At 38.7% G+C, this 24,378-nt stretch overlaps 1 protein-coding gene across 1 annotated transcript in view; it reads left to right on the top strand.

The window, feature by feature from the left end:
* The first annotated feature begins 56 nt into the window (after nucleotides 1-56).
* Nucleotides 57-24,378, top strand: part of Epc1 (enhancer of polycomb homolog 1 (Drosophila)) — a 91,019-nt gene continuing 66,697 nt past the window's right edge. Inside the window, exon 1 of the mRNA XM_005387225.2 lies at nucleotides 57-392. Coding sequence (XP_005387282.1) covers nucleotides 390-392 — 3 coding nt within the window. The 5' untranslated portion in view covers nucleotides 57-389. The remainder of the gene's footprint in view (nucleotides 393-24,378) is intronic.

The following is a 24,378-nucleotide window of genomic DNA, read 5'->3' as shown; positions in this document are numbered from 1 at the left end:
GCCGGGCTCCGGAAGCCCCGTGCAAAATGGCACACGCGCCGCATCCCGAGCTGCAGGGGGCGGGGCCGGGGCGGCGCAGCCAATCGGCGCGCGCCTGCTGCCCTCGCAAAGTTGTTAACCCCAGCCTTCTGGCTGCCGCTGCCTCCGCCGCTTGGAGTCTTCGGTGGATATTTCTCCGATTTCCCCCGAACGCCCACAGATCCTGGGGGAAGCCACCCCATTCCGCCGCCGACCATGGAAGAAAGTCTGACTTTTTATTTCCCAAATATTTTCAAGATGTTTGAAGACCCATCTGCTGCCTGGAAGCTGTTTTTTGCTAGACACACAAATCTCCAGCCTATATTGTTACAGTTTTCTCTCGAGAACTGGCTGCTTCTTTGCTTGCACGGATGGTAAGTTTGTGATTTTAAACATTTATTGGCATTACGTCTTTGAAGGGGCCATCGGAGGAAAAGAATTTTCATTGTGTTTCTTCCAACAAAAACCAGTCTTTGTATTTTTCTTTATCTTTGATCGCTGCAGGTTCCACATAATCTTGTCTGGTTAATTTTTACGAAAAGAAAAAAAAACAGTTTTGTTTCATTATTAAAGCTAAACACATTTAATATAAATTATGGTCTCATTGCTGTAAACTACAGGAGAACTCAGATATTTCAAGATGGACTTGTTTTGTGCCAGCAATGTTGGTAGTGCTAAATATGTGAATCTATTTTCTTTGTAAAAATTACATATTACCTAATTTGTCCAGGACTAAATGATCAGCAGCAAACTATGGTTGTAGTTTTAAAGAAATAGGCCTATGATGATCCGCTTGAATGCAAACTACAGCGAAGCTGCCCTTGGTGTTATGAAGGTGGAGATTGACATAGCCGGGTTTATATTAAGTTATGGCTGTTACTAAATAGTGGTTCTTTTATTTGCTGATCAGATCTAAACTTGTAATCTGTGATATTATTTCTTTGAAGCTCTTCATGCGCTAATCTTGGCAGATGTAGTTCGTCTTCCACAAAAAGGTAGATTTGGGAGACATTTTGTAATTTTGGGCATTTTTCTAATTTTTTTTCTTTTTGCACACGGTGGGAGATCTTTTTTGTTTTGCATTGATCTGTGTTGGTGGCGCTGTAGTGCTCCTAACAATTTATGTCAGTTTCACTAAAAGAAAAAAGGAAGAAAAAAAAAGAGGTGGGGCAAGATTTTTATCTATTATCTTACCCTTTTATTTTCTTAAAGAAAGTTTAATTTGGCCAGTGGAAATATTCCATTTGGATGACTGAACCGTTTTCTGTGAGCTGTGGTGAGAGCAGACATGTCGTCACAACCAGTCCAGGGAACATCAGGGACAAGCATGCAGTTTGCAGTTGTGTTTTACCAGATCTAATTTATTTCCGCTGTATCAGAGTCTTCAATAATAAGCCCTCGGTTTATCTTCCCTCTCTTCAGTGAAATTTTGGATTTTTTTAAAATTACAACAGCATGGGTGGTAGTGTCTTTTCGGTGTAACAAAACGTTTGAGTTTTAGTTTCCTGAACATTGTAAAAGTTGAATTTCATTTTGAACCTGGGATTTCACAAATAGCTATTCTGAGTCTTTCCTGACGATTTTCTGGGAGTTTGTGGTGTGCTAATGCCTATCTTATTGTTATATTTTCAAGTGCTGTTTCAGTTGAATTTTCATGTAGACTTGTTTTGCAAAGAGCAAATATTGTGTAATAGGATAATATTTTAAGAATATGTGCACACCTACTTTTAACTTTAAAAATACTAATATTCACGTATCTGAATGCAGTATTGTATCTTTTCCATCTTTGTTCGTATGGAGAGTTATCTGATCAGAGAATGTGGGATTTAGGCCCAAAGCCTCCCAAGAACAAAAATGTGTTATGATATGACATAGATTTTACTGCTCTCCATAAATGTTTTAGTTGTTTATGAATATACCAAGTATGTCTCTAGTTCAAAAAGAAAGAGGGAGGAATCAGTAATTATACCTTGAAACATATTATTTTACCAGAAAAATAAAAACAACTGAAATAGTAGCCTAGATCACCTTTTCCATATGATTGAGTAGATTATTTCTTTAGAGTGAACACCTCAGGAGTTACTGTCTTTATTCTCTTTGAAGTATGTAAATGCTATTTTCGTCATTTAATCATCAAATTGTTGAAGTCAAAGAATGTGAAAATGATTAGAAATAGTATTTCCTATAATCTGTGTATCTTTCCTTGAACTTCAAAAATAATTATGCATTATGCCTATATTTTATTTGTACTATGCTATGAAGACTTGAAAATGTTCACCGTAACATTTTATCTCTGTAGAGTGTAAAAGCTCCTTCAAGACTGGTTGCTGACATTATAGATTATTTATAGAATGAAATACTGCAGGTGTAAATCCATTATCTAACCTGGTTGTGCTGGAGAGTTTAGTTCTCTAAAGTTGATCTCCTGAATAAAATATACTTTCCTACACATTTATCGCTAAAATATTCTGCTATTCACAGTGGTGGCATTTTTCATTTCATTTAACCTCTGAAAACTGAAAGTGTTTCTATAATGCAGACCCCCCTTTTAAAAACAAACTGATGGTATGAAGTCCATATGTAGCTATGCTCTTTGTTCTCCTACATCATTGACTATTACATCATTGATTATGAAGTAACCATTAGAGTTAAATCTTCACTTGTCAAAATCACCCATCGACATTTCTATTAAAGATTATTTCTCTGTATGTGACCCTTATATCACTTTGTGAGTAAGGAGGTTTAAATCTATGAGGCAAAAATATTTCAGTATTTTATATTATTCTCCATTTTTAAAAAAATTCGCCTTGTGCTTCATTTTAGCTCTAAATTCTTTGGGCATTAATTCTTTTTTAAATTTCATAGACATTTAGTTCATCAATATGGTGTGATTGTGATTAGAATTGTAATAACAATGTCTTTAATTGTTTAAAAATCTTTATTACATTTAGTGTAGCGAGAACTAACTCAGTTTTTCATGATAGCAACTGCTAGACTGTGTACAATAAAAATTATTTTAAAAAAAATCCTGAAATGTTATTTCAGTCAGCAATCATATCCTTATTTCTTTCTTGCACAGTATTTTGTCAAAGATAGTAGCAAGTAGCAAAACTGGCTATATTAAAACGTCATATTGTTTCTTTCACCCTGGCCGTCCCTTAGATGGAGGGAGGGGTTAATGAGGAGTGAAATGGGAAAAAAAACAAAAAACAAAAAACAGGTTGCAGAAAGAAGAAAGAAATGATGCCAAAGACAGGTGATTTTACAATCCAAATCTAGGCAATAAACCACAGAAAAATGAACTTTAAAGTGTAGAGCTTGATCAATAATAGAAATAAACTGAAGATTATGCTAAGACTTAATGTAATGAACCAATATATATTTTGTATTAAAGTGTATTTAGCAGGACTGAGAAAATTTCAGGCTAGCTGAACCTCTTAGGTAATGGGTAATGTTGTGGTGAAGGAGACATTAAGATGACCTAATATGAAAGGCTGAAAATATCAACCAGGACCAATCTAATCTTCCCTTGGAATGAACTTTTCCAGAAGAAAGAAAAATCACAACATATTTTACCGTTGGAAACCATATTCAGTATAGATCTGAAATTGCATATGCTTCCAGTTTGACCCACTTCTTGCACGTATTTCCCACTTCTCAGCTCTTTCCTCGACATATTGCTGCTTTCCACAAGACTCTATAGATAGACTGCTGTACCTAGCATGGTTTTGCAAACAGAAGAAAATAATACGCAAAATGGGTGTTGTACTATGACTTTGTTTTTGATCTTTCCAAAATGATTCTCAAATAGAGAATCTCAAGGGAAAGTAAAGCAGAGAAATGATTTAATTATAAAAAAGGAAAAACATATTTTATACTTAATTCATTCAACATTTACTTTTAATTGGGGACTTTTTGTTCTGGATCCACCTCTCCTCAAGCTTTTGTGTGCTATTATGAGATGCTGGTTACAGTGTTTAAAAAAAAAAGAAGTTTTTTTTACTTGTTTGTTTTTGCACACTGGAAATTGAATGTAGAGCCTTTGCACCAAACTACATCCCCAGCCCTTTTTTATTTTGAGACAGGGATAGCTAAATTGTCAAATTGCCCAGGCTGGGCTTAAACTTGGGCTCCTCCTGCCTCAGCCTCCCAGAGTGCTGGGGTTATAGGCATGTGCCCCCAGGACTGGCTTTAAAGATACTTTAAATCTAAGGTCTGAGGCACATGGGGTACCTGCTTGGGAATGAAGGCCAACTCAGATTTCTGGAGGAAAAATTCTATTTTAAATTTAGATCGGTTGATACAGATTTTGACAAGTGCCCTTCCATTGAAGCACTGTTATTTAGGCACCAGATACTCACAGTGGGGAGTAGGGGGGCACTCTTGTTTTACTCTTAGTCCAACTAGATGCTGCCTGAATCGATCATGCAAATCCCTGTTGCAAAGTGAGACATGAAACACTGGCTTATTTGCTTAAGAAGAGGGACGGAAAGCACACTTAGGCAGGAGGAGTCTGGAGCATGTCTTTGTGCGGTCCATTTGATGAAAACAGTGCAATATGTATTTGTTGAGGTGCTGGGGATCAAACCCAGAATCCTGCACATGCTGAACATGTGCTGCATCCCTGAGTTATACTGCCAGGCCCAGAAACTGAAATATAATTCAGCAAGGCACGGTGGCATATGCCAGGAGTCTCAGCCACTTGAGAGGCTGCCAAGAGATGAGGATCCCAAATTTGAGGCTAGCCTGGGGAACTTAGCAAGACCCTGTCTCAAAAAAAAAAAAAAAAAAAAGGAGGCTGGAGATGTAGCTTGGTGGTAGAACCTTTGCCTCACATGCGCAAGGTCCTGGGTTCAATCTGTACTACTGCAAAAGCAAAAAGAAATCAACAACAAACTGTGTTAGAACTTTATTTTGTACATTTTGTTTACATTTCCATGAAATAAGCATGAAAGAAAATATAACCTGGAGATAATGTAGGGAAATACAATTAGTATTGAAGGATTATATTAGAACTAAAATATTTTTATTTTAAAATCTGTAATAATTTCAGTATATATACAATAGAAATTGTAAAAAATTTTAATTTGGGAAGTTAGCATATTGGACATTTGGCTAATGGTTCATTAAACATACCAGATAGGGAGCAAAACTGAAATACTCATGATATTTCTATACAGTCCAGTTGGCCATAAAGGCACTATTTATCAAGGATTCTCTATATATGGTTTAAGATGGTTTTGGGAATAAAGTTCCAAATTATCTTGTTATAGAACCAATCAATCAATCCATATCAGCTTAATGTCAGATCATTTAGTTTGCTTTCATATTAACATACAACCCTAGGAAAAGTGGTATAAAAAATGACACTGTTTTAACTAATTTAGTATCAGGAAGCAAGCCATTTGTAGGTTTGGTGAACCGAACTCAGTAGCTCAGCAATGTTGCGGAGTTCCTTTGTAGGTTCCATCCATTTACCTTGTCATAATATCAGTGAAATCTTTCCTCATGGTCACAAGATGGCTGCTACAGCTCCAAGCAGTGTATCACAATTTTCAAAATTAGAGTTTCTGTTACCTTTTATAATAGAAGAAATGCTTCCCAGAAACTTAGAACTTATTGGCTTATTGAAACTTAGAGCATAAGACACGCTCACACCTAAATCAGTCACTGACAAGGAGGCTGAAATTACCATGATGAGTTTGGCTAGAATGGAGCTCTTAGAATGGTAAACACCTGCTGGTGTCTCATGTTCAATCTGGTTAGCACTTATTTGCTTTGTATAAACTTTAACTGCTTTTTGTAAACATTCTTAAGTGATAAAATGTTCATATCTATTTTCGAAGTGACCCTTCCCAGGTGAGCAAATTTAAACAACGACACCATTTAATTAGAGCTTAGTATGTGCCAGCCTCCAGCCTAAATGCTACCTCTGCTGTCTCCTTCAATCCTCAAACAAATTTAAGAGATAGAACAATTATTATATCCATTTTCCAGATGAGGAAATAGGCATAGAAAAATCGACACACCTGAGGTTTGGCCAGCATTACATAGAAAATGAAAAAATTTGGGTTTTCACACTGAGAAGTGTGAAATAAGGGTTCATATATTACCTCCCCTTCTGTACTGTCAAATGAGATGTTTGGAAATCTGTAATCTGTAATTGACATATTTTAAATGCACTGAATAATATTAGTGTTTTATCCTCTAGTGTATTTATTCATTACTTTATAATCTTATAGAATGAGGAATGGTCCTCCTAGTGTCTCAGTTGTATATATCTGAAATTGTATGTTGAATTTGCCTTAAGGTACACTGTATATCTCTTCTGTTCAGGAACATCTCATGAAATTCTTTCAGAAGTTGAAACCTAACAAATTGTAAAGATCTGAAATTAAATTTAAAATGATCAAAAGTCTAGCGGTTCAGAAAGGTCTTGTTGAAGTAGATAAACTCATGATTTATAACATTAGATTGAAATAAAGTATTGTTTTCTGTTTCACAGCGTACAAGGCTAGTGTTAGGTACCAAATAGTTTCAGGAGATGTGGAATCTTCCCTCTGAGATATTTTTAGGGGGTTTACTGTACTCTGGATGAGTGGACCTCTGACTTTGGTGAACCCCCAGAATTAACTAGAGGGCAGACACAGACTGCTGGGCCCAGGGGACCCTTAGAGTTTTGGCTAGAAGGTCTGGTGGCTTCTGAGAAGCTGCTTTTCTAGGCGATTCTCAGAGGCCCTTGCTGCGGCGGTCTGGGAACCACCCTCTGGCCACACTATTTTAGAGAATCAAATGGCATCTGCCCTGATAAATATTTTGGTGTGAAATAGCGGCCACCAACTTGAAAGGTTATCATTTAAAACTTGGCAAAGCCGATGAATGAATAGATCTTGCTGCATTAATAGGGTGCTCAGAATAGTATCATTGGAAGGGTGGGGGCTTCGTGGAGGTTTGGAGGACTTGGATTAATAGCATATTGGAAACCTGTTTGCTAGCAATTCACATATGTTCCCATTTTTAACCAAAAAAAAAAAAAAAGTTGCGACAGAGGGCAGCCTGAACCATCTTTGGTCTAGAATGCTGCCTGGTTCTAGAATCCTTTTCTTCCTCTAGTAAACTTTGTTAAATTGAAAAAGATTAAAATAGTGATACATAGGCTGTAATCTATTTTTAAAATCAGGTACATACACAGTTTCGTTTGGTTCAGTGGTAAGTCCCATCCGACAAGGACTTCCGCATCTGTGTCACTTTGCTGTGTTTTCCTCAAGCTTTCATCTCCCAACCACGAGGGCCTCCCCTTCATGAACAGGACAGGCTTGGAGAGACTGGGGCGGGGAGGCGGCCCTGCCAGTGACCTATATTTAGCTCTGAAACTCAGGCCTCAACCTGAGTCCACTGGAAATCCTCTGTCCTTCGTGACAGGGGTCACGACCTGTGGCTGAAAAATACTGTGCCACTCCGAGGAGCAAAGAGGGCCTTTTCCAAGAGCGTTAATTGCTTTGTTGCTCCTTTTTGAAAGTGTGAGACTTAAGAAATTTACAGTTCTGATGGGCTTTGGTAATTTTTAAAGAAACCAATGTTAGCCTGGCAGGGAAGGAGGGGAGATCAGGCCAGGATAATCCTGCAGTTGTGCTGCCTACCACTGCAGTTCTTTCCTTCTTTCCTTCCTTCCTTCCTTCTTTCCTTCTTTCCTTCCTTCTTTTCTTTCTTCTTTCTTTTGTTTTAAGACAGGGACTCACTGTGTAACTCAGGCTGGCCTTGAACTCACGAGGTAGCCCAGGCTGGTCTGCAGCGTCCCTAGTGCTAGGATTTACAGGCGTGCGCCACCGTGCCTGGCTGCAGTTCTTGTCCAGAAGTGGGTTTGCAGAACTCCACGAGTAGGAAGTATGCAGCGGTGGGCGAGCGTAAAGATCCTTTGCGCTTACTTCCTAACAGACTCAGATCATTCTAAATGGCGCGAAACTCCAGAACTGTGTTGCTCAGTTGCAGTAGTCGCTTGCCACTTGCAACTATGTGATTTTAAATTTTTATATTTAAATCAGAATTCCTCTAAAATTTAAAATTCACTTTCTCAGTCACACTCTACATTTCAGGCCGTTCTTAACTCCACTTGGCTTGTGACTTCCATGGAACATTTCTGCTTGCAGCTCTAGTCTCGAGTGTTCCTTGGTCCTTAAAATCATTGCTCCTGCACCTGTGGGCCTCACTCAGCTCAGCCAGTTCCTCTGTGTGTATTCTTACGGTGCCTGGGGATTGAACCAAGGGCCTCCTGCATGAGCTGCACTCTGTCCATATGTAAAATCACCCAGAAGCTTGAAACCAAAATGCCTGCTCACCCCCCACATAAGTGTGGAGCTAAGGTTAAGAATTGCTAAGTTACACAAACAGGCTCAGTAGCCTTTGAAGCAGGCCATTAAGCCAGCTGTAGGGAGAGAATGTTCGAGTAGACATCTTCATCTCTCAGAAGCCCTGGTCCCTCTCCTAAGCCGTAAGGGAAGGCCCGATCTAAAAAGAGGCACTGAACAATCAGACCAGTTCTGTGGGGTGAAGCACAGGTTTCCTGCCTAAGAAGCACAAACTTTAGCTGGAGGAGAAGCAATTCTATAGCTTCTCTTTCATTGTACACCATTACTTATTCCCCTTAAGGAGGAATTTGTATAGTGAGGACCTACTCTGAAGGTATATGAATTTTTAAAAATATAATACAAAGTGAATTAAACTTACATATTCAAAGGTAGTTCTTTGGGTTTTTGAACCCAGTTTCCAAATCTTACCATATCTGAAATCTTTAAAATTTTAGACATTGTGGTCCTTTAAATAATATGTAGTCTTTTATAACATTACTTAATTAAACACCTCCCCACTTTTTATAGTGAATTTACAAATTTTCTACATGTAATTCCATCTTTAGTGCTTAGGAAATGTTTTCAAGCAATTAAAAATCTTAGCTATGTAAGACATTTAACTTCTAAATATGGCAATTCTTAATCACGTGTAGGAGTTCTACTTCTCAGCCTGGTAAGTTACCTCTTACTCTAGTGGGTCAAGTGTTCTTAACTAGGACAATTACATTTTTTAGAACTACTTACTGTGCTTCCTACTGTACATTCTAAGTTTTTCTGGAGTTAAAACATGCCTAATTGTTAAGGGAACAATTATACCCTTGTGCTGGGTGCGCTTCCAACGTGAATTTCTTGGTTTGCCTTCCCAGCTTGTTGAGGGTGCTTCATGAGTAGCGGTTTGGGTCGGAACACAACTAGACCCAGTGACGTGGGGAGAATAAGGAGAGGTAGAAAGGCTGCCGTGAAAGTCAGGGACAGCGTTCGCTAAACGCGCACTCTGGGCAGCAGGGGGCAGCAGGGGGCACCACAAGGGCGAAAGGCTGTGAAGAGATTTGCTTCTGTAACTCGTCCTGACGATTATGAGATCACACTGACACAGTGACATATTAATAGCAGTATTCTTTTCCCAGAAAGAAAGAGAAGTTAACAGAGAAAAGGCGAAAAATAACAGCTGCCCTATGTTAGGGTAACTAATGGCAGAATGCCAGCGCTGCTTAACTGAGTATAGAAACAGACAGTTGTCCGTGCATTACTTCATTTCAGATGACGAGGGGCGCAAGAGTCTGATACAAATGTGTGAAGTTTAATTGGGAGACACCTTTGTACGATTCTAAGATCTCGCCCCGCCCCTCCTTCTCTGCAGTTCTTACTGGGACCTGAACCCAAGGAGCGCTGAACTGCCTCCTTAGTGCCTTTTTAAAAAATCTGTTTCGAGACACGGTCTCTAGGCTGGACTTGAATTTACTGTCTTGTCTCAGCCTCTCAGAGTGCTTGGTTTTGGGTGCCCCCGTGCCCAGCCATTGTGTTGTTCTAAGTACACTTATTCAGCCACAGTGCTACAGGAACTACTACTGAGAAAGGAGATTGTTGAAAATAAAAGTGGTTAAGTAGTGAATTAAAAGTTTACTATACATTTTATTTCACATGCCAGACATGGAATTTTAAATTGTGGGGGGCTATGGTGAAGTAAATGGACATTAAATGGAAAAAGTTTTGTAATTTCTAAATTCAGAATTATACTAAATTTAATGAATTTTTTTTTTATGGTGAAATGTACCTCTCTACCTTTGTCTAGGTTTGAATGGTTAATGATATTCCAAGTGGAGAATTGGAAGTTTCCATGTCCCCCCCCGCCGGTACTGGGAATCGAATTCATGACCTTGCGCTTGCCAGGCAGGCGCTTGCCAGGCAGGCGCTGTGCCGCTGAGCTAAATCCCCAGCCCCTATTTTTTTTTTTTTTTAACTCTGGACTTTGCCGTTGCAAACTGCTAGTCCCATCTCACTTGAAATCCCAGTCCCTCTTTCTGTCTTTCTCCCTGTCTTCTCCCGCTTAAGGTGGCCTCATACTGCTTCATGCACTGCGCATTTAGGGAAAGACCTTTTTCCTTCATGATTCTCTGCATGACTATTACCTATATTCTCGAAGTCGTGGTCACTGTGGACTGTCTTTTATGTGCTTCTTTCTGTTGCCATATTTCACCTTCTCATAGAGGCTTATTTCAGTGTCTATTGATATACTTCATATTTGTCACTTCGAATGGGCAAATAAATTGATACCTGACTACTCTATGCTTATTAAATACTGATTTCCAATTTCTTACGAAAATCTAGAGTGGTAAGCTTTAGAGTTAAACTAGTTGACATGAAAAATTGAGCCAATTTTCATCAGTGTCATGAAAGAGATGAAAGTAAATTAGTTGGCAAATTTATGAAACATTAGCAATACATTTTATGTCAATAAGTAACTTTTTAATTGTGGGAGTACAAAGATACTAAATTTTACTTCACAGCAGGGTATACAAACAACATACATGTGTATGTGTATATATGTATATTTCTACAGAAATTAATACATTTATTAAGGGCAAAAACATCTTTTGTATCTCCTACAATTCATAATACAATGTTTGCACAGAGGTGGGGCCCAATAAGCAAAACTATATTAGGAAAATTTATTAAAGTATATGAAACATAATCAAGTGTTTTCATGTTGATTTTTAAACAGATTCTTCCTCTGTTCATCATACTTCTCAAATTGTTGAACTGGTTAAAATATGACTGTCATTGTTATCTGGTGTTTTTCTGAGTGCCTGATAAATAATAATGTGTTAACTACTTACTAAATGTATTATGTAGAAATTCCCTGCACTTTTCCAGGGAGAATATCAACTAATTGCAGATCTTTTATTTCTAGACAATTATTTTTATCCTTTTGGACTCAGCCTTTATTTTGAAAGGCATCTTTTCATATGATTTTGAATCCTTATTTTACAGTTTTAATGATATATTTGCGGGCTATCTGGATCCCTTAATCACACTTGACTGCACCTAAGGCAAAGTTACTTACTAACCATTCTATAAAAACCTTTTAGGGGTAAGGGCGTATCGTAGTGGTAGGGTGACCCTTAACATGCCACAGACCATGGGTTCCATCTCCTGTGCCTGGAGCAAACCAAACCAGCTGCTGTTTAATGAAGTGTCAAGTGGTACTGCTTACTAACCCATGTACTTTGGCTCAGTCATTGAAATTATTTTCCCTAGCAGAACGCTTAGGTCTTTATTTGCTCTGAAGACACTTCTAAGTGCTTCCTGTGTTATATAAACATATTCTATCAATACAAGATACAACGGGCATAATTTCTTTAGAAATCACATATGTCAAAATAAATGATCTTTCCTTAAATTTTTACAATAAAGGTCTTTAGGTGCCTGGCAAAGACACATACCTGTAATACCAGCTGCTCTGGAGGCTGAGGCACAAGAATTGTAAGTTCCACGCCAGCCTGGGCAATACAGCTAGAGCCTGTCTCAAAAAAAAAAAAAAAAAAAAAAAAAAAAAAAAAAAAAAAAAAAATTTAAATTTGAAAAAGGGCTAGGTGCTCTCTGGATTAAAATCCCTGCTACTAAAAACAAAAAATAAATAAAAACTCTTAGTGTGTTCCTAATGGCCCACTCGGGGGGCCCAAGGGAGATTTTCATGGGTAAGGTCCCACGGTTAAAGAACACATGTGCAAGACATCAGCAACAATAGCAGGTAGCATAGAGAAGAGCAGAGAGCCAGAGCAAGAGCCGCCTGCATCTTTATTGTATAATTCTTACACAGGTTTACATTCTTACATAGTGCTGTAACCAGCTCATGCGTGTTTACCTGTGCTAAGTCATGGCTGCATCACTGTATCCCACTGTACGCCTGTGCTAGATAAGTGGGGTCACATCCTCAGGTGTCCTTAGAGACCCCTGAGCCTTGAAGCAATCTGAGTGGTTCCCCACAATTCCCATTTTTTCTATCAACTATAGGAAAGCAGAGACAATCATAAAATTGTAGAGTTGAAAGACTTGGGACACATCATTGAGTCTTAGTCCTTTTTTTCAAAATTAGGAGAGGCAGGCTCAGGAAGTTTAAGATGAAGATCATACAGTTGATACAACCGTTTGATGTAGAGCCAGAATTAAAACATACATTTCTTAAAATATGATGCTCATCAATAATTGTGTCATGTAGGTAAGGTAACCCAGCATAGATCAATTTTTTTTTTTTTGTCTTTTTGAGACAGGGTTTCTCTATGCAGTTCAGGCTGGCCTTCAGCTCACTTTGTAGCCCAGGCTGGTCTCGCACTTGCAACAATCCTCCTGCCTCTGCCTCCCAAGTGCTGGGATTATAGGCATGTGCCACCACACCCAGTATGGATCAATTTTTAACTTGTTGATAATGCAGTTATAAAATTCTCACATGGCTTAGAAAACCTTTTTTTTTTGTTTGTTTTGGTACTAGGAATCGAACTCAGGACCTTGTACTTGCAAGGTAGGTGCTGTGCCGCTGAGCTACATCCCCGGCCCCCTTAGAAAACCTTTTGCTTCTTAAAAATAGTCTTTAACCAACCTGAAGAGGAAATACTAATTATAATACTAATTTTAAGAAAGACCGTTATATAGTCTAGTTCAAAATTAATACCAAAGAGCCACTGCTTTTCAAGTAGAGTGTGAACATCTAATTATTTGAAAAAACATAGATATTGGAACACCTCAAGAAAACAAAGGGAAAGAGAGTTATGTTAAGACAGAGGTGGGAAATTAGATACAGGAACGCCACACACTGGTGGCCTCCCAAGGCTTGATGTAGAGAAGTGTGTGTGGATAGGGTGTGTGTGTGTGTGTGTGTATACTATTATTTTTGTGACTGGAAAGAGGATAAGATTTGAAGAAGTATTCAAGAAGGAACACTTTTGCTAGGGGATGTAGCTCAGCGGCAGAGCCCTTGTATAGCACTCACAGGCCCTGCGTTTAATTCCCAGGAAGCGGTGGCACTTTTTAATTCTTGGTGTTTGTAAGGTATTAGTTTTGAGTGCTTTGTTTTTTTCCAGGAAAGGAAGGACTAAACAGCTCTAGTGAAGCCCAGTGCAGCAGTTACGTTACCATGAAGGAATTAATTAGTTCCTAGTGAAGCCTGCTGAAGGGCAGCTGGCTTTCCAGTGGTTACACCCAAAAGTACTCAATCTTTAAGAAAAATGCTCAGTTTTTTTGTGAACTGTTAATAACAACACTACTAATACTTACTGAAATCTTACTATAATGATAGGTATTTAATACCTCTTAAAATATTTTATAGGGATTAAATAATACATGCAAAGCATCCAGCTCAAAGTAAGACCACAGTAAATTTGGTTACATAGATTATTTCTCTTCCAAACAAATGTTTGGAGGGATACATTATATTTATGTTACAGAGGATGAAGCTAAAGCTTATAATAGTTGAGAATTTTAGTCAAATGCTAGAAAAGAGTTGAGATTCTTACCCAAATCATATCTGACTCTAGAGCCAGAATTTTAAACTGTTATACTACATTGTATCTTTTAGCAATCGGATTTCTTAGGACACCTACATGTTATTTGCTAACAACCTTTATACTACTTTAAAAATAGGGAAAATTAACCTAACGTGTAGTGGCACATGCCTGTAATTCTAGTACTTAGGAGGCACTCTGTCTAAAAAAAAAAAAAAAAGGGGCGGGGATTAGTGAGCAGAGAAAATTCAGGAAGAAAACTTAAAATTTTTTTTCTTCCTAAATTGGGTGATAAGGAGTAAACTTCAATTTTCCATAAAGTTTTTATTAATAAAAATTATAATACTGGTGAATTTATCACAAAATAAAGGTGTATTTATGATAGATTTCCTAAACTTTACATTGTACTAGACATTTCAAAAGTGCACTGAAGCAATGTAACAAAATAAATTAGAAAGTGTGAAAAAAACAGACTACTAAAAAATAAAGCTGGTTGTACTGGCACATGTCTGTAATCCCAGCACATTCAGAGGCTGAGGCAGAAAGATTGAGCTTGAGCCCACACTGGGCAACTTAGTGATTTAGCAAGACTTTGTCTCAAAAGGAAAAAATTTCAAAGGGCTGGGGTGCAGCAAACTGGGAAGGCCCTGGGTTCAATTCCCTAGTAATGGAGAAAAAGAAAGTAAAATGGCTGAATTAGTCTTGTTTTGAAGGTGGCCTGGGTTAGGAAATGTCTAGAGGACCCTGCTCTAGCAGTCAGATCTGTATTAGCTGCGTGAGTTGAACAGATCAGACATTTTATGTTCCAGGATGCTGTTCTGGGGGAATGTGTCCTTCCCTATCACCACAGTGCATGTGATGTGCTTGAGGCCCAGAAGTTAAATCACTCCTCTAGGACCACACTGTGGGTGGATGGCTGCTAGGGGTTAGGATCCAGACCTTCCCACAGGGAAGGCAGTATTCCTCCCAGCACATCATACTGTGCCAGCCTTCACTGTGTGGCTGTTGCTCTCTACTTGACTGTTTTTATTCAAGGCACTCACCCTGAGGCCAACAATCGCCACCTGTGCGGAGAGGCCTGCTAGGGCTGTCGGACCAGATTTAGAGAGTGTGGTCACTCTCCACTTGGTTGATGGTGACTCATCTGGCAGTGGGGTGAAGAGACAGAGCAAAACAACTCTAGATGAGTACATTTTCATAAATTGGTTTTATAAAATACCTTGTAAGCTTTTGGTTTCATTTGAGGATTTGTTTGTGGGTTTAGGAGTTTTTTGTTTGTTTGTTTGTTTTTGTTTTTTGACAGGGTTTTGCTGTGTATTCCAGGCTGCCCTTGAATTCACTATATAGCCAGCCTTGAATTCAGTTGATTCTCCTCCTGCCTCAGCCTCCTGAATGCTGAGATTATATGCCTGACTTCCTTAGTTGTTTGGAAGCCTTTACAAATAATATCTTATACCATACATAAAAGGAGTAAAAGCTCAGGGTGGTAGCTAAGTGGTAGAGCACTTGCCTTGCATCAGGGAGGCCCTGAATTCCATCCGCAGCACAGGAGAAACAAATCAGAAAAATAAAGTGATCATTCACGGGGAATAGAGTACAAATGTACTTGAGAAATGGCTCGTGTTCAGTGAGCACAACTTGTGTGGCAGGTTCATGCACTGTTTCACTGAGTCCTGACACGGCTGACGGACTCTGCTGTGACTCTCGTTGTACGGGTGGGGAAGCTGCAGTTCCAAGAGCTTAAATCAGAATAAGAGCATTTGAATCTGAGTTTACCATGTTCCTTCCCATACAGAAACTTTGGGAGTGAGATGTAGCTAAACCTTTCTAGGTAGTGTGGTGCTAAATGCCACATATACTGTCCATCAGGACTCTGTCCAGTTTTATATTTACATATCTTAGTATTTTTAAAGCAGGAGAAGAATCTTCATCAATGGTAATAGAAATACTATTTTTATAAGAACTTTAAGCTTTTTAAAAATTTTCATATCAGACATAAGTAACTAAATGGGTAACCTGACTGGAAAGACTGTTATTTCCTTGAATTATTTTGACTAGGATTTCCCAAAGTCTGAATAAAAGGTAATGATGAATAGAAACAGGTTCCATGCTCAGCTGATTTTAAGAAATACTGTGCTAAACATCACTAATGGGTTTCTTTTTAAGTCTTCCCATCATGAGCCTACCCCTTTGTTACAGAGGAAGATGTAATGTGCAGTAGTTCCCTAACTTATTATTTGTGTATTTATTAATTTTTGCAGTTCTGGGGCATGAACTCGAGGCTGTTTGCATGCTTGGTAGGTAGACACTCTACCCTTGAGTCTGTACCCCTGTGCTTTGTTTTGTGTGGACCTCTTTATGGAATTGTCATCTGACAACATCTGGGATTAGTGTTTTATGGAACTTGCTTTTGAAAAATGCTAAACAGAGCCGGGCGTGGTGGCACACGCCTGTAATCCCAGCACTTGGGAGGCTGAGACAGGAGGATTGTTCCAAGTTCGAGGCCAGCCTGGGCTATAAAGTGACTCAAGGCCATCCTGAACTGCATAGTGAAACTCTGTCTTAAAGAAAAAAAAAAAAAAAAAAAAAAAAAGAAAAGAAAAAAAAGAAAAATGCTAAACAAATAGCTAGGAAAGATATTGATATTTAAGATCTCTGTTTTTGGCAGCTACTCAGATGGGCAATAAAATGGTCAACCTCATTTGTGTAGACTTGGCACCATTATTATTCAAAGACTAGCAGGCATTTGTTCTTTGCTTTAAACCATGAAAATTTTAAATGATTTTTAAATTTTAAGTGTTCTGTTAGGATTATATGTGTTCTTTATAATAAAGAAAAATCAGTGTGCACTAAAAATCTCTTAAGCACCTGTCAAAAATATTCTTAGAAATGTATTTAATGAAATAGGAACATTCCCAAATCATACTGAGAAGTAAAGGTCACAAAATAGGATATCTGGTATTCTCCTAGCATATAAAACAGGCAAATGAAAAAGCAAAAATGAGCCAAGAAAGCCAGAAAATACTGGCAGAACTGAAAACACAAAGCAGGTAACTTATTATGCATAAATCAGTTAAAACCAAAATATATTAATAAATTCAAACATATATGCTACCACAATATACTTGTCTTGGTTTCTGGTCTGTGCAGCTCATGTTTGGGAAACTTAATTGAGAAGACATCTTAAGGTCTGGGGTGGCTTGCACGTTTGCCAGTAATTCATGTAGGCCAGGCAGGCAGCTCCTTGCTGTGCTAGCTCCTGCGACTTGAAATCCTGAGGGTCGGTTTTGTTTCTTCCATCTTGTGCTGACTCCTGATGTAGTGTACTGGACTCTTTCCTTCCATGGGAGGTGCTGATGAGAGGAGCTGTCGTGGCCCGGGACCCCTGTATGGGTTGTGAAGCGAGACTGATTTTTAGCCTCAAGATGGTCTTACACTTCTGAGAAAGGACCTACAGAGTTGTTATAGAAGGGTGCTGGAAATCACTTCAAATTCTGAGTTGGCTTTGGCTGTGGGAGAAATAATAATTAACATGGCTCAAGTACCACATAGCTGATGATGGCACCAGTTCTCTCTCCTCACCCTCACCTTCCTGCCCAAAGCACCCTACAGCCATCAGGCTTGCTGTAAACTCCGGGGACCTCATCGTCACCCCTTCAGTTTTCCTGTCCTCGTTTGTCTCCTGGCAATGCTGACCTCACTTGCCTGCCTCCGGGCCTCTCCCAGCCTCTCCTCTGGAAGCCGCCTTCTCCTGGCCTCCGTCTTCCCCAGGGCTCTGTTCTCTTCTCTTACTCCCTGACTCATTTTTCACACCTATAATTGCACTCCCTGGGTCTGAAATCGTCACTCTCTCTTCCCTGCTCTGGAAGGAAGGAGGAACTGGGTTCAGAGTGTTTATTATCTAAGCAATTGGCACCATGCTACTTAAAGTATTGGTGAAAAGAAGCACTTTATTTCATTAACATTAACGTATTTGATGATAAGAAAGATAATTCTGTGTCAGAAGACACTAGAAATAGTTTCCTTCCTCAGGTCATAGAAGCAGTAGCTATTTAGTACAGTCCCTTTCTCTTCAGTGTCCTCTTGCCCGTCAATCTTCTTTTGTCAACCACCCATAAATCAACTGGACTTAAACCTTCTAACATGTTTCCATTCTCTTAACAGTTTTTTCTCTTGTTTTTTTAAATTTCACTCTTCAGTTGGAGATTTAGCTCAGTGGCTCAGTGCCTGCCTGGCAAGCATGAGAGCCTGAGTTTGATTCCTGGTACCCCAAAAATAAGTAAATAAATAAATTAATTAAATTTCACTCTTCAGCTGATAGGCCAGTACAACAGCGACTAGTAAAACTAAAGCTCAAGTAGTAAATTCTATGTTCTCAGGATCGTAAAGCACCTACAGGTTCTTCTCTGGTCTCTTGGTCTCTGTCTGTCTCTCTCTCTCCCTCTCATTTTTTATCCTTCTGCCCCTTAGAAGGTGGCACTAGTCTTGTCAATAAGTGCCAGTCAGTGGGCTTCATGGGTTAACAGTAGTTGAACATAGTTTAATCTAGATTAAATACTACCAAATACTTTTAAAATATGGTTTAATTCTTACATTTTCCTTGTTTTTCTAAGATGAACTTTTATTCTTCTGAAAGACTTATTGTTGGGGTGTATAATGTGCAAGAAACTACTAAACAGTTCCTCTGTTAAGTACTAAGTTGTCACTGTTCGAATTCGAGTTCCAAATGTTTTCCTATTTATGTGTCACTTCTCCAAGTAGTAGTGTCCTCCTTAAAATGCTGCCACAGAGTTTGCAACTGCTTGCCTGCATAAAAGAAAATGATCAGATGATTTATAGGAATTAAAGGGAGCAGGTCTCAAAAATGGTCAAGCTTAAGTCACCCTTTTGGGGGGGGTCTGACGTTCTAAATTTGGGCAAAATTTTGCTGTGCTTAGATTTTCTACAACTGTAAGATTTACATTACAAAATAAGATGTACTGTGTGTTATCTTTTTTCTTTTAATCTCAATATTGCCGAAACCATTTTGTAGATTTTTTAAACTTGTAGTTTATTCTTGGATAGTTTTCTTTTTCAGTTTAAAAAATAAAAGAAGGAAAACATATTAACAGACAGACATCCATTTACAAAAATAGCATAAGAACAATACAAACAAAACAGTTATACACAAAGTGGTAGGAGATTAACCATGTTGTTGTAGTACTTACTGATATCTTCAAAGTGTGGATAGTTTTGTTTGTTTGAATGATCTGTTTTTCTTTTATTTTTAATGCTTTGTTAAAGCTTATATTGGAGAGAAACTGAAGTAGTTCCGAGTCCATCCTACTATGTTTGCTATGGTTTGATAATTTGCCCACTATTCTCTTAAATTAGAGATAAACTAGTTTTACATATATTTTGAATGATTGTATTTGGTATTAAACATCGTTCCTACATGTTATGTATAGAATTCCATGTAGAAATTACTGTAGAGGAATCAGTAGTGCAGATACAGTTTTTGTAGCACCCTCTTAAATATACTGTATTTCAACTGTAGCATTTTTTCAACAGTTTTCTAGATTAAAAGGAAGTATCATAAGTATCATAAATTAATTAATTTACTTATTTTTTGGGTACCAGGAATCAAACTCAGGATCTCATGCTTGCCAGGCAGGCACTGATACTTAGGATACTTTCAATTTGTATTTTCCTAAATGTTGTGTTGGAAGAATTGTTTACTGTCATTTCTTTATATAGCTTATGAAAATAACAAGCAGAAATTAAGAAAAATGATTACTTGAAGTAAAATATGTATTAGTATGACTACTTCTGCACAACATTTTGTATTATAGCACTATCATTTTTAAATAGTGAGATCATTGTGGCTTCACAAATTTTAATGATATTAATTTCATGTTTTCTTAATTTAATATAAATGCAGCATCTCTGTGAGGTTATAGGCATCATGCCTTATTATTGTTTCTTGCTCAGAAAATATTTGTTGAATGCTTAAAGGAATAAGGAATCTGGAATCTGTTACCAAAACCAGTATTATGATTTTTAATCTTGTCCTATCAAAGAGAATTGAACTTTGCATTATCTGTCCTCACCCGCTCCTTCCCACATCAGAGGAAGCCAGTTCTAAGTCAATCCATTTGCTGGATTCTTTCCTTTGATACAAATGTGTCCACATCTCTCCCACTTTAAGCACAACACAACCCTTGGCCCAGATAACTACCTTTTTATCTGTCTGTTTGGGTCTCTTCTCATTTTTTTTGCCAAAACCTTTGGAATCTCTCATCTGTACCCCTTCAGTTTTTCTCTCCCCTCTTGACAGTAGCCTGTTTCTGAGGCTCTTCTCTGGAATCAAACAGCAAAGATTATATTTTCAGCATTGCCTTTCACCTGCTTTGTGACCATAGGCAGGTCACAGACCTCTCTAAAGCTAATGGGACATACATTATAGGACTGTCATGAAAAAAAGTAAGATAATACAAAGTACTTCTGTATCACCTGGCAAGCAGTTAAGTATTTTACAGATGTTATGCTTACTGATTAAAAATGTAACCGAACTTCTAAGATGAGAAAGATTTATGTAGGTTTAAGAATTACTTTGCTGAGCACGGTGGTGCATGCCTGTAATCCCAGCAATTGCAGGCTGAAGCAAGAGGCTCTCTGTGAGTTTGAGGCCAGCCTGGGCTACATAGTGAGTTCAAGGCTAGCCCAAACTACATAGCAGGACCCTGACTCAAAACACAAACAAAAATGGTTTTGAGTTTACCTAACTGCTCATTCATTTTTCAGATTAGGAAGTTAGAGCCCAGAAAGATTAAGTAGTCAATGTCATAGAGGAAATATTTGAGTTGGACTTTGAAGGATAACAACAATAGCTTGTATCTATTGACTGTTCTTTGTGAGTCAGTGACTATTCTAAATACTTCTCATGGATTGTTTTATTTAATCTTCAAAAAATTTATTGTAAATAGGATTTCAGTAGATAGAGGTAGATATGACCTGGAACTGGTTAGAGAAGACAGAAAGAATAAGTAAAAAAGGAAAGACATTGTGTTGATTGTGTTGATGAGACTGAGCAGTCAGGAGAAACAATGCTGGACAGAGGCAAATTTATAGGAGGCCTTGACTACCTTGCCAAAAAAGAATGTGGCTTTTGTAAGGGGCAACAAAAAGAGCAGTTGTAGTAAATATATGACTTTAGGAAGGCAGGATACAGAGTGGAAGTAGTGGTTTAGGCATACTGCTTTGGTGACTTGCACTGGGAAGCCATTTGGACAGTGTTCTTCAAATCAAAATGGAAATCATATTTCAGGACAGTATTATAGTATTGTTACCATTAAAGTTTCTGTCTCTTTACTTTCTACTCCTATTCTATCCACTCAAATCTTATCAGTTTTGTTTTATAACTGGGTTATTGTTGGACTCCCTTACTAAAACTGGTCAAAAACCCCTCCCCTTTCCTACCTGGCAGTTGTTCTCCCCTCTTACGTTCATACACCTGCGATCTCCCATTAACACCCTTTCTTCTACTGTTTCATTCTTGGTATCAGCTGGAATCTCTGTCATGTTTCAGAACCAAACCCCATGCCACCTTCTCCATGCTGTCTGATCAACCCAGCTGGAACTGACTGCTCTCTTTTCCAAATCCACAGCACTGTATTTCATTACAACGCTTTGCCATGTTGGTGTGTTAGTCGCTCTTCTCTTGCTATGAAATACCTGATATAAATCAACTTGGGGAAGAAGGATTCATTTTCCCTCATGGTTTCTGAAGTTTCAGTCTATGGTTAGCTGGCAACATTGGTTTTAGGCCTGTGGTGAGGGAGAAGTATCACAGCAGATGGAGTTGTAGAGGAAATGTGTTCATCTCACTGTAGCAAAGAAGCAGAGGGAGTGAAAGCCAGACCGGAAGGGGCAGGGAACCAAATATAGTATCCCAGGTTCACCCTGTCATACTTCATTCCCTTCTTTTAGACCCCACCTCCTATTTCTGCCACCTCCCAGTAGTGATCTTATCAATGGATTCATCCACTGACGAAATTAGAGCCATCATGATCCAGTCACTTCTGTATCAGCTCTGAACACATGAGAGTTTTGGGGGACAATTTAGATTTAAACCCCAACATTTGGTAAACTGGCTACCCATCTACCAGTATTCTGTTTGTATCCCCTGCAATGGTAATACATTATTGCCTAGTTAATTTGTGAAGTTAACTGAAGATATTTTAACCCATTCCCCTTTGAGGCAGGATTACTATTATGCATTATTATACATTTTTTGCAACCCTGAGAATTTCAAAACATTTTTTATTGGGGATACTTAGAAGTTGGGAATAGAAAGCAAAGTTAAACACAGCAGAGGACTAGCCATTTATTAAAAAACAAAAAACAAAACCTTTGGGTTGTATAAGGAAGCCAAGGAAAATTAAACCTGAATTTTATTTGATGCACTCCTGCCCCTTACCTTGAAGAGATTTGGAACTGAACATAGGAAGAGCTTGGGACTTCAGCCTCTGGGTCCCTGGGAATCCAGAGAGAACTTTGAGTTAAAAACCCAGGGCATCCTGGAGCTGACTGTAGAGTAATGAGGAAAAAGATGTTTCTGAGTAGGCATAAATCTGCAGAAAATTGTGCTGAATTTGTAAGCGTACTTCAGAACTTGCCATAGAGGATGATTTTAGAATTTTTAGAGAATAAGGAATTTATCTGTGCAGTGCCCATTACGACTGTTGCAGGATGTGGCAAGAGTTTTCTGTAGGCTGTTAGAAGATTTTTTTAAAATTTCACTCATGACTTATGACTCTTATTTGGTCCCACACTACCTTAAGTTCCTCAATCACAGATTCTACTACTAGAATTTTCAGGAATCTAATATTGTAGGCTGGAGAGGACTATGACAGCAAAGTGCAGCCAGTATTTTCAGGACTGTTATACCTGGCTAAATAGGTGTCATATTCCACAGTAGAGTCGCCAATTCTCGAGGTTCCCAGAATGTGATATGGTTTCTCATGCCTATCTTTGCACCTGCTATTGCCCTTGCCCGAGGTACCTTTCTTCTCTCCATGTTTTGGAAAGTTAACCCAAACTTACCCTACATAATTTTACTGAGTTACCTCATTCTCTAAAAAGCTTTCCCTGAGTACTTTTTTAGAGCCACTGCCTTGGATCTGGTGCCACTCCTGCCTATTACCAGAAGCGTGGGTTATCATTATAATGTCGCACCATGTGACACTTGGAATTCGCAGGTCCTTGTCCCTGTGTGAGCTCCTATAATAGGAGCCCTGTGGGCGCCAAATAATCAGGAGCATACTTACAAGGCGACAAGGGCTCAAGAAAGGTTTTCTCATGGAATGCATAAATGTATGGTCTGTGTGTAGGAAAGGCATGTGAATCTGCGTCACAGAGCTGAGCTATCAATATTGGAGGATAATTTAGGATAATTTAGGATAATTTTCGAGAACCACAATCCAAGCTCTCCTTGTCTTCTCTCCACCTGGTAGAATGTGTAGCAAAATGTGCTAGAATTTCCCAAAGTGTTCTCCTATAGAAATATTGTTGGTACAAAGACCAGCCTAGAAAGCACTTTGCCTACATGTCTTACACTAGTAACAGCTCCTATCAAACACCATATTTAAGAATCGTGATTATTTCTACTATGGAGTATCCAGGGAGAAAAGCAGACTTACAAAAATACTTTTATCTCGAACAGTTGAGGTTTTGCTGCCAAACTTATTAAATTTACTCTACCAATCTTTCCAATTTGTAAAATATCCCGCTAAACAAGATGGATACCCACTTTCACGTACAGTGTAAACCAGCTGATAGCAATCTGCCAAACCCCCTGTAAGCCGCTTCTAATTCAGTTTTTCCTCTTTTTCTTTTTCCGTCTGGTGAGAACTCTATGGGTTTTTATGTGATTCAATTTCATAGTTTTTCACAAGAAAAACAAGGATAAGGGTAAGTGCGAACCCACGGCTATGTCGAAGCCACCTGTTCTCGAAGTACGCACAAGATCCTCAAGTAGACAGACACCGAGGACAGCTCTAGAATTTCGAAGACTGAGCTTTAAACGTTTTCCCCAAATGTTACGGTGTAATGGTAGTTATTCTTTTCGCTCCAGTTACAATACAGGAGTAAATATGAGCAGATAAAACACAGGCTTGAGGGGAAAAAACGCCTGTGTAACTGAATACCTGTAAATACTGCATTTATACTGAGCCCCATAGGTGGGAAACTGACCAGTGGTTTGAAGCGGAGCCTATTATTAAAACCCAGTTTCATGACATAAAAACAAGGCCTGGTAGAAGTTTACCCCGAATAGCATCTTGCCCCTGATGTCGTCTGGGTTCTTCATTTTTTCTTTCAATTTTCTGTTTTCACGAACACGAGTACGTGTTTGCGTGTAGTTTTATTTTAAATCCGGAACAGCCGCGCTCCCTGGGACGCGCGGCCCGAGCCGGCCGGCGGCAGCTCCGCGCCGTGCTCTCCCCGCGGCTGCCTCGCGAAAAGCCGGCGTGCGGCGC

Source organism: Chinchilla lanigera, unplaced genomic scaffold (genome assembly GCF_000276665.1).
Source record: "Chinchilla lanigera isolate Chin_1 unplaced genomic scaffold, ChiLan1.0 scaffold00028, whole genome shotgun sequence".
NCBI classification, from domain to species: domain Eukaryota; kingdom Metazoa; phylum Chordata; class Mammalia; order Rodentia; family Chinchillidae; genus Chinchilla; species Chinchilla lanigera.
The sequence above is the reverse complement of the archived record's forward strand: the minus strand, read 5'-3'. Positions and strand labels throughout refer to the sequence as shown.